The following is a 10,641-nucleotide window of genomic DNA, read 5'->3' on the forward strand; positions in this document are numbered from 1 at the left end:
AACATGAATAAAAAATTTCAATTCTCTAATTAGTTGAACAGAGGATACTAATTTTTTTTTTTTTCTCGCCCTCTTCTAGAGATATTAGACATCACCGACTAAGCGAAGGGGGGACAACACCCTTTGAACCTAAATCCAAAGGGACAAACATTTTTGGATTTTTTATTTTCTTGAAAATAAAGACAAGGCATAAATAAATTATATTGAGAAAATACTTTAAAAAGGAAAAAATAGTGCACAAAAACGTCTCAGAAGGGAAAACCAACGGTCGATCTTGGAAGATCTAGAGTCGCCGGTTCAGGAGCAGCCGCGCGTTGAAATGGCGAAGTGCTCCTTGGTGGCGCGTGAGGGACACATGCCGACGAGTTTCGAAATTTTCATCCCGCACGTGCGGGCTACGCTCCACTCCACTCCGATTGGGACCATGTTCGGCGGACGTGTAGATCGGTTACTGGACAACTTCTTAGTAGGGCGCATGTTGGCTATAGGGAACCGAAAGATCACGAACAGCAATTCTCCTTTTATTTTATCTGAAAAAACAAAAAAATAAAAGTAAATACACAAAACAAAACAAAAAACAAAAAAGGGGAGGGAAGGAGTGAGGGGGAAGGAGCCCCACCCCCTCGAGCCGGTCAGAGAGAAGCGGATGGTTTAGAGAGAAGCGGATGGTCTTTCGGTCGTTAAGTTAGATCAAGATGTACGTGGGTATAAATATAACTTTTACATTGTCCAACAAAAAACTGACACAGATGAGTAATGATAGGCTAGTATTATTCTTTTCATCGTAAATAAAACAATCTCGCCCACTTAGAAGATCTTAATATATTTTTTTCAAATAATAGTGGCTGCCAGCCCGGGATTTCATCCACCACCAATTGCCAGCGCCTTGAGACGATCATTGGTGGCCAAAAATGCAGCAATAGTAAGGGCATGTTTAGATAATTAAAATATTTCAAAATTTTGTAAATAATAATAAAATGACTTAAATGAAGATATTTTATTAAATTTTAAAAAATGAGAAAAAAAAGTTGAATAATTATTTTTTTTTAAAACAAGTGTTGTACTCAAGTTTGTGAAAGTGAATAGAAATAGTTAAAATTTGTTTAAATATAATTTTTGTTTGGAAATTTGTAAAAGTTGTATTAATTTTTTTTGTTTGAGTAATGATTAAGTAATAATTAGATGAAAAATCTAAAATTTAGAATAAACACTACAATAAATTTTAGTTTTAGGGACGAACTAAATTTCGTCCCTAAAAATAATTATTGTAGACGAAATTTAATTTTTTTCTCAAAACATGGATTACTTTATAAACCTGTTCGAATGGCTAAATATCCATTTGAACCGGATCTTCTGTGACAAATTAGATCGTCTCAAAAAGTCAAAATCGTTCGAACGGCAAAAAATATGTTCAAATAGGGAATTAATTTCTGCCTGAATTGTGTATAATCTGTTCAAATAATAATCTTGGCGGTGAAGTAATTTATTTTGTCAAGAAAAGTTCAAAACCATTCAGACTGCAATTTGTTTGTTCGAACGGGAGAGATTTGGTGGGAAAATCTTGCGGGAAGGTTCGAAAATATTAAAGTAATAAATACTTTTTCCATTAATATGTTATCATTTTCAAAATATAAAAAATGTGTATATATTTGTAACACCCACTTTCTGTGGGCTAGGGGTGTCACGTGTTTTTCATAAAATAAACCCGGCAAATGATATCATTTTTAATAACATGAAATGAACATTTATTTCATAAAATATTTGTCTAATAAAATGTTTTCAAAAAAACTTAAATGAATAAATTGCATAAATTTATGTCATAATTATTCTAGAAGCCTGAAACTAAATCAACTGTTCCTTCTAATCCCGGCCTACCTACTTGTGTTCATCATCCTCACCTGGGTGTTTGAAAACATGAAATAAACTAAAATGAGTTTAAGACTCATCAAGAAATCCATCACAACGTAAACATAATAAACATAACGTTTTCATAAAAGTTTTCATGCTGAAAACTTAAAATTCATGATTGTTCATACTGATGTTTATGCTATGCATAATTGATTTATCTAAATTAACTGACTGATCTGACTGGCCAACACACTTAACCCTGTGTGCGAGATTGTGCACGACCCCACGTCCTGCAGCCATGAGGGGAGCTGCTGATAGTATTCTGGCATAATATGGTAGACCACGCTTAAGTTTGTGGCTTGCACATCCACCCTAAAACTGTATTGGTACAATGCATCTGAATGATCATCTGATTAACTGATCTGATCTTATCTTGCACCTGAACTTAAGATAGCTTACGTGTCTTATGCATATGAGATGCATTACATAATACATACATAATTATAATTTCTAAATTTGAACATGATGCAGAAAGACATGATCGTATGCTATGCCGGATGACATGTTTGCATAATTATGACATGTGAGATACATAAACATCGGCTTTCAAGAATTGGCTTAAATAATAATTTATTTAAGCTAACATGTGATGATTTTAATTTCTGATCAAATTACTTATCTTGCAGCGCCTCTTCTTGAATCTAACTTCGTAGCTCGTCACCTATACGCAATATTAAGTATCACTAAATCTGTCTAGGAACAACATGTACTAATATCCTACTTAATTAAATTCATAATCTAGAAAATAGTCAAATAAATCTTTTGTTTAACACCATAACCAATAAATCTTGATATTTTAAATTACTTAAATACCAATAATATTTTTAGTTAAATAAATATTATCATTTATACCAATAATATTTTTAGTTAAATAAATATTATCATTTATACATCATATAATATAAATCAATAATTAATCCAGAAAAGACAAAAAAGATTTAATTCATAATTAAATCAAATTTACAAAACACCAGATACTGTCCATACAAAACTACTATGATTCGAGCTCTACACATATCCTCGACTGTAGCTAATTATCTCTCTACCCATGTCAGTCGAGTATTGAGCGTGACCTGAGTCACATTAATGGCATGAATCTTTGTACGTAATTTAGAGATGCTAGCATTAATCTCTATACGTAACTCAAAGATGTTAGCATTAATCTCTGTACGCAACTCAGACATGACAGTATGCACAACATCGATCACCATTGATGTGTGTCCATCGATTTCTGCATGCAGTATGTCAGCCATCTCCTCACGAGTAGATGTGCGTGATGCCTCGGCTTGTGTAGATGCCTCACCAACCGATACTTCAAGATCTCCCGGCTGTGCATCTTTCTAAATATCAACCTGGTGAAGAACAGGTCCACAAAAACGAAGTCTCGAGTGTGTCGTGTTCTGTGACAGGGTGGTGCTGTTGATCAGTCCCATCGGCTCCCATGAACACTCGGCAACATCTGGCATGACCCTCAAATATAGCAAAAGTCGAGTGATCAAGATCTCAAATGACAGTATATACGTCGTAATGTACCGAGCCTTTGATCGAATCCTCTCGAATATATACTCCACAAGGTCGATAGGAATGCCACGAGCAAACTGTATCATAAATTTCGCTCGATCCATGTTAATCTCGATCTTGTGCTGTCAAGGGTCAATATTGTTGGCGATTATCAGATTTATGATCTTGAAGAAATAATATAAATTTGTCTGTCTGATGCTCTTCGTCTCATCTTACAAAGGAGCATCTAGACCAATAATCAAGTCTCTCACCTCATGATTAGCGAAGGTATTGACCTTATCTATGTAAACTGCTCTGTCCTAAGCCGTCTCTGCATCACCCTAAGGATCAGACTCTCTAGGCAGCACGTTCGGATAGGCATCGTGCAGTCTAAGAATACCGAGTTATTTAGTGAGTCCGTCCGCTAAAAATGTAATTGGAGTTCCTTGGACAGAGATCCTGTATGCCCCTCCAAGCTCTTTATAGAACTCAGCGATGATGTCAATATAGGATACGAGCTCCCATGCTTCTTCTCTCTAATTTAGGATTGGTGCCTAACCACGATCGCTGAATACTGATTGGAGGGAATGACCCTCCCATATAAGAGTCACGAAATTAGACAGTTTTACTTGCCACTTCAATAAAATAGTCTACTCTTGAACTGTTTGTATGAAAGGTTCGCCTGATCTACCACGTTTACAGCTCCTATAAGATATTATTATCAACCTGAAATTTAAAAAATAAAATATATATATTCAACATTAGTGATAAAATGTAATATTTTTAAATATTCACAATAATATATACTAATAGAAATTAAATAAATTAATTGATAGAATAACAAAATGCGATGAAAATAAATTAATAAGTTAATATAAATTAATTTATTTAGATGATCCAGAGTACGGGAACCCATGGCGGGAAGTGAAGAAGTTTGCACCAAGAAATGTATATGATTACATTCTAGAGGCAGACGAACTACATTAAGAAGTTGATAGTCCAACAAATGAAGAAACATATCAAGAAAACGAATCAGACATCAATCTATTTGTTGATCTAAGCCAATACGATATGATCTCATTAGGTAGAGAAAATGTTCAACCCAAAGCAATTGTGGGTAAAATGTTGGAAGAACATAAATCGACTGAAATGTCTAGTGAGGATGAGGGCGAGTGGTCTAGCAAAATTGATAGTGAATGAATTTCAAACAGATATTTGTGTAAGTATCATTCTTATAAATATCTTTAATGTTTGTTCGAATAATAATTTATTACAATTTCAAACATATATACCTCTCAAATGCAAAGCAACACGTGCACCATCCCCATCTATTATCGACTTCCCATGTAGTTCACCTGCCATCAATAGTGGGTTAGTATCACCAGACCCAAAATAAGGTATTTTATCAAATTAAATACCGCATTTAATGCTCAATTTAAGTAATATATATCTATAAAATAAAACAATTTAATTAAAATATATGATTTAATTAATGTATATATAGTTGTTGTAAGCCAATGCTGAGGTCGAGGCACCACAAGGGGTGTCTACATAAAGAAAGTAAGGAAAGTGAGTAAACTTAAAATTGATATTCCTGATGATCACATCGGTGGCTTCGAGAATTCTACTTCTTGGTTTGCTTCTTATGTTGGTATCCTTACTCGGACATATGCACCGATGACTACATCCTCTTGGGCTAAAGTTCTCCTAAATGTGAAAGATCACATAAAAAATCATTGCCTGGTAATAAGCTACATCTCAAGAAACTAAGTATAACATGTTAATTTAAAGTTATTTTGTATTTATACTAATTGTTTATAATTTTTGAAATGATGAGTTTGACTTAATTTTGACGAATGAGAGGATCGACTAACGGTTAAGGAGCTGATGTCGAATGCATTCCGGAGGTACAAAGATCGATGTCATGCACATTATTAGAAGTTCAGTATTACAACAGAGGCACTCCAAAATTTATTTCAAGCAATGCCACCAAACGAGTGGGAGAACGTTTGTAATATGTTTGAAGATCCTACTTATCATGTAACTTCGCTGCTACCTTTTTTTAATAGTATATGATAGATGTATTAAATATATAAACATAATATATTTTTTAGCAACGGAGTATTGTGACAAAAAAAATAGATCAAATTTAATAATAAAACATCATGCGGGTTCTCGATCTTTCCATCATTTGTCTAAAAAAATGGTAAGTTATTCTAGTCCTCGTTAAATATTAATATATACACTTTTTTTATTTAAGTTCTAATATAGGTTTTCCTTTCGCAACAAGAAGAAAAATTTGCTGACTATGATCTGATCCAATTGTATGCTAAAACACATAAAAATTGTGATGGTGTTTAGACAAGTCCAGAAACAGAGAAATTATGTAAGTTTAAGTTTCTTTAATTCCATTATCAAATAATACTTTTGTTACTTATACTAACTTTAATATATTTTTTTTTGTAGGACAATATGATATCCTTAAGGAAACTACTGTGAATCCATCTGATAAATCATCTGTCAACGATACTCAAATTTTTTCTCAAGTCCTTGGATCACATTCTGGATATTTGAGAGCTTAGGACGTTGCGTGAAGCCACTTCAACATCATCATCCTCTTCTCAAGTTAGATCGAATGACAAAACTAAGGAATTAGAGGAAGCAAGATTTGAGATAGAACAACTGAGGTCCAAGGAAAAAGAGTTGCTGACCCGATTAGATCAAGCAGTGGATTTAGAGGCAAGATTAGAAGAGAACATACAAAAGAGGCTAGAGATGAATAACCAAAAATTGTTTGAATAGTGGCAGTCAATCATGTTCCAAAACTTTATGCCACCACCAGAATCTTAAAACTTAATTTTTTTAATTGTCTTTTTATTATTCTATTCCAAAACACTGACATTTGAACAATTATGATGTTTAAATTCTATTTGTTCCATATTTGTATTATTATTATGGAGTTTTTAGTAATTCAATTCTGTATGATGAGCACTATTCGAACGGGAAATACACTGTTCGAATGGTAAATTACAATTTATAAATCCATTCGAATAGAAAATAACCCAATCGAACGATAACTGAGAAATACAGTCCATTCGAACTGACATAATTTTTGTACATATAACGATTATTCAAACAACAAAATATTTGTTTGAACAACAGTAATACGACAAAGCTCGTTCAAACGAACATAATTTCCAAACATATGATGTCTATTCGAATAATAAAAATTATGTTTGAACAAAAGTAAGATGCAAATTTTGGTGTTTGAACAAATATAATCAGTTCGAACGGGTTGTTCATTTGATTAGGATCAAATTATTCGGTTGTTCAAATTATTCGAATGAGTTTTTGAGACGAAAATGATTTGTTTAAAAAAAAAAAAAAACATGTTCGAATGCTTTCAAATGGTTCCACCCAATTTTGTCCCTAAAAATAATTTTTTTGAGACAAGTTTTCGAGACAAAATAGAGACGAAATGTCTCTAAAAGTTTTTTGGGATAAAATTTGAATTTTTTGAGACAAAATAATTCGTCCCAAAAAATCCAATTTCTTGTAGTGATATATATATATATATCTATATTGGGTTTGAAGGATATTTGAGAATAAAGTTATGAGATATTTTGAAAATTTTAGAAATATTTGGTGTTATCCAAACATGCCCTAACAATATAAAAGAAAATATTGTTACTTCTAATTTTCTGCCCTTTGATTATAGCTACAGTGGTACTGGGACTCTAATGGGCCGAGTCACGGCTTCCTTGACTAGTTATTCTGTATATATATATATATATATTTTGTTTTGAAGGGGTTTAACCTGTATATTTGCTTTATGATTTATTAGGCATTGAAGTGTTATCTTTCAAGTAAAAATTGTTGGACTTCTAATGGACACGTGTCGACACATTTGGTGTTAAGATGGTTAATTTTTTGAAAGTACTCGTAATGATGAGACCGTTTAGACCGTTTTAGGGAATGCTTGGAGAATTTATAATGAGATGAAAGTTTTATAAATTGTATTAAAATAGTTTATGAATAGTAATAAGATAATTTGAATTAAGTATTTATTAAATTTTAGAAAATGAGAGAAAAAAATTGAATAAAAGATATTATAAAGTTAAAAAAAATTGTTATAATATTATTTTTATTTTGAGATTTGAAAAAGTTAAATTATTTTTTATTTTTATTTAAAAATTTAAAAAAGTTGTAATGATTAGTTTGAAACTGTTTATGTTTTAATGATATTTGTTAAGTGAATGAAATGAGATAAAATGAAACGAGTTGAGATGAGAGATGTTACCGAACATCTCGTAAGACATCTCTGATGAGTTGTAAATAGTAGTAGTGAAGTAATTTATGAATAGTAATAAAATAATAATAAATAGTAATTAATAATTTATAAAAAATAATAAAATAATCTAAAAATATCTCAGAACAATTATATTCTCAAACATACCCTAACATTATATATATAAGGAGCGACATAACGATAAAAATGAACAAAATCGAAAACAGAGTGAGTTATTTTTTCAAAATTAAAATATATATTTATAAAACCAATCTATTTAAAATAACAAAATGCACATTTGACATATATGCATGCCGACAGCCATCAAGATCAATGGATCGAAGGACAGCTAAAAAGCTATGCGATCGGGGCCATTAATATTTTCCACCCGTGCCTTCCGCAGATTATTTTTGACCATTAGACACCAGAAGGTAGTGCTTAAAACTTTTGAAAACGGAAGAAGAAACCAAGAAGAATATTGGGGTACTAACCGACATGATGAGATCAATATTTCTCAGCATTGGAATGTGACAAAATCATTTCGTCATATGCTTTAAAATCAAAGGCAAAATTAGAGGCATCTTTTCTAATCTTCTAGGAAAAAATGGGCTGTACTTTTGAAAACCATGCATGCAGCATGAAGCATGTTAGAGGAATATAAAGGCTATTTGATAACCTCTGGAAGTGCGCCATAATAAGCTCAGGAAACTCACTCAACAGAGAGAGAGAGAGAGAGAGAGAGATCAGAATAGAGATCATATAGGGTTTTCAGCTAAAGAAAAAGATCAGAAAAGGATGGCAAAGGCTCCTTGTTGTGAAAATATGGGGCTAAAGAAGGGACCATGGACTCCTGAAGAAGATCGGATACTGATTTCTTACGTCCAACTATACGGACATGGAAATTGGCGGGCTCTTCCAAAACAAGCAGGTACTTACGTACGCAAGAACAAAAATGCAGTAAGTACTATGTATTCTGAACACAAATTTTAGAACCTGTTTTGCATCTTGTACGTGTTGGCGGGCGGCCGGAAGAAAGGATGATAGATCATGTTCCAGTTCTAAATTACTACCATGCAAGCTCATGACCTAGTGATATAATATTAGGGTTAGGAGCTTTTAATATTAGAGATCGATCATGTTGGTCTGTGTCTTTTATTAGGTTCGATCCTATTCCCCTAATATGATTGAATGAATTGAAGTTATATCTTCTTGTTAACTTATTTTTTTGATAGGTAAAGAGATATATCTTCTTGTTAACTTGTTATAAAGGGATTGATTCCCCTCGATGATCCCATGAAATCTCAGCAATTTTATTTAAATCCATTTTGCACTTATTTTTTTATCATCTTCAACTATATCATGTATCACTTGCATGTCTTAAAAAATATAACATTTTAGTGTTCTGATAAAGTCATGTTGATGTTTCATTGGACATAATTTAAATCCTCTTTCCGGAATGAAATCTACAGAATTTCTTGAATTTCTGGAACAGTTTCCAACATATATTTGAGGTTTCTCATGTATGTCTTGTCGATTGCATTGTTCGTTTTTAATTGTGTTGCGTTTGGTTGGCTGGATTTTTAATCGAAGGGAAGGAAACATTGGAGAGAATTCTGTTAATAAATCATGTTCCCGAATACAGCAATCTGCTTTTTTTTCAATTCTTCAGGTTTACTAAGGTGTGGAAAGAGTTGCAGGCTTCGGTGGAAGAATTACTTGCGGCCAGACATAAAACGAGGAAACTTCAGCAAGCAAGAAGAAGAGACCATCATCAAGCTTCACCAACTTCTGGGAAACAGGAAAGCATAGAATTATTTTGCGAATTCAACCCTTTAATATATATATATATATATATATATATATATATGTCATCTCTGATCTCTAACACACACTCAAATTAAAGGCAATATTCACTTCTCTAAATGATGAGACTGATCTTCTTTCATCTACAGGTGGTCCGCCATTGCAGCAAGACTACCCGGACGAACGGACAACGAGATAAAGAACTTCTGGAACAGCCAGTTGAAGAAGAGACTTAAGCAAAACCCAGCCACACGGCCAGCCTCCATTAAACAGAATAATGTTGGAACGCCTGTTTGTACACTAAATACGAGCACTTCTAATCATGCTTCTTCCACTTTTCCCCCCCAACAGTCTCAGAAGGTTTTGGGTTTACAAACCGATTCGACAAATGATCCCACAAAGGAGACCATGATCAATAGCAGTCCTTTTATGAGTGATGAAATGGATTTTTGGTACAAACTCTTCGCCAAGTCGGGGACTCATTAAACCTTTGTAAACTTAGGAAATCATGTTCGATTTTATAGTTCGATTGCATTGTTCGTACGTTTTTAATTGTGTTGCGTTTGGTAATTGGCTGGATTTTGGGAGGAGGATTTGTATTTGTCTTTAAAAGCTATATCCTTTAATTGGATCATATATTAAAATTTATATTTGTACCACATTTTAAACATTATTTTATATTAAAAATTAAAGAATTTGGAATTATGATATTTATTTCAAATTCAAATCTAAATGTACTTTTAAAGAGAGATGATAATCATAAACCCATTTTACTACTATTTTATAAATTTATTTCAAATAGAATGTAGTTTTATAAAATTGAAATTATTTTTAATGAACTAGCATTGGTTAAAAATGCTTTGTTTGTCCAAGCTTTGTACCGGTGAGACGAATCCATGTTCTGTCAACAAACATACAAAAATGTGGTACATGGATCCGTAGTGAAATTACTTTTAGCCTACATTTGGGTAGTATGGTGATCTCATATGATTTGTAAATAATAGTAAAAAAATAATGATAAAATATTAAATAGTAGTGACTAATAGTAAAAAATTAGTGAAAAGTAGTTAAAAAATAATGATAAAATATTGAATAATAGTGAATATATAACACTACAAGAAATTAGGTATTTTCTAGTGATT

The 10,641-nt window shown here is 32.5% G+C and overlaps 1 protein-coding gene across 1 annotated transcript; it reads left to right on the forward strand.

The window, feature by feature from the left end:
- The first annotated feature begins 8,405 nt into the window (after nucleotides 1-8,405).
- LOC108991021 (transcription factor MYB4-like) lies at nucleotides 8,406-10,130 on the forward strand. The gene is made up of 3 exons (XM_018965168.2): nucleotides 8,406-8,624; nucleotides 9,366-9,495; nucleotides 9,649-10,130. The coding sequence occupies exons 1-3, from the start codon at nucleotides 8,492-8,494 to the stop codon at nucleotides 9,983-9,985; spliced, it is 600 nt and encodes a 199-aa protein (XP_018820713.1). The 5' UTR covers nucleotides 8,406-8,491; the 3' UTR covers nucleotides 9,986-10,130.
- The last annotated feature ends 511 nt before the right edge of the window (nucleotides 10,131-10,641 follow it).

The sequence above is a fragment of the Juglans regia genome, chromosome 8 (assembly GCF_001411555.2).
Source record: "Juglans regia cultivar Chandler chromosome 8, Walnut 2.0, whole genome shotgun sequence".
NCBI lineage: Eukaryota > Viridiplantae > Streptophyta > Magnoliopsida > Fagales > Juglandaceae > Juglans > Juglans regia.

Coding starts and splice junctions, on each gene's coding strand:
- LOC108991021 (XM_018965168.2), top strand. CDS start 8,492: ATGGCAAAGGCTCCTTGTTGTGAAAATATGGGGCTAAAGAAGGGACCA. Junction 8,625..9,365: donor GGCTCTTCCAAAACAAGCAG/GTACTTACGTAC, acceptor TCAATTCTTCAG/GTTTACTAAGGTGTGGAAAG. Junction 9,496..9,648: donor CACCAACTTCTGGGAAACAG/GAAAGCATAGAA, acceptor TTTCATCTACAG/GTGGTCCGCCATTGCAGCAA.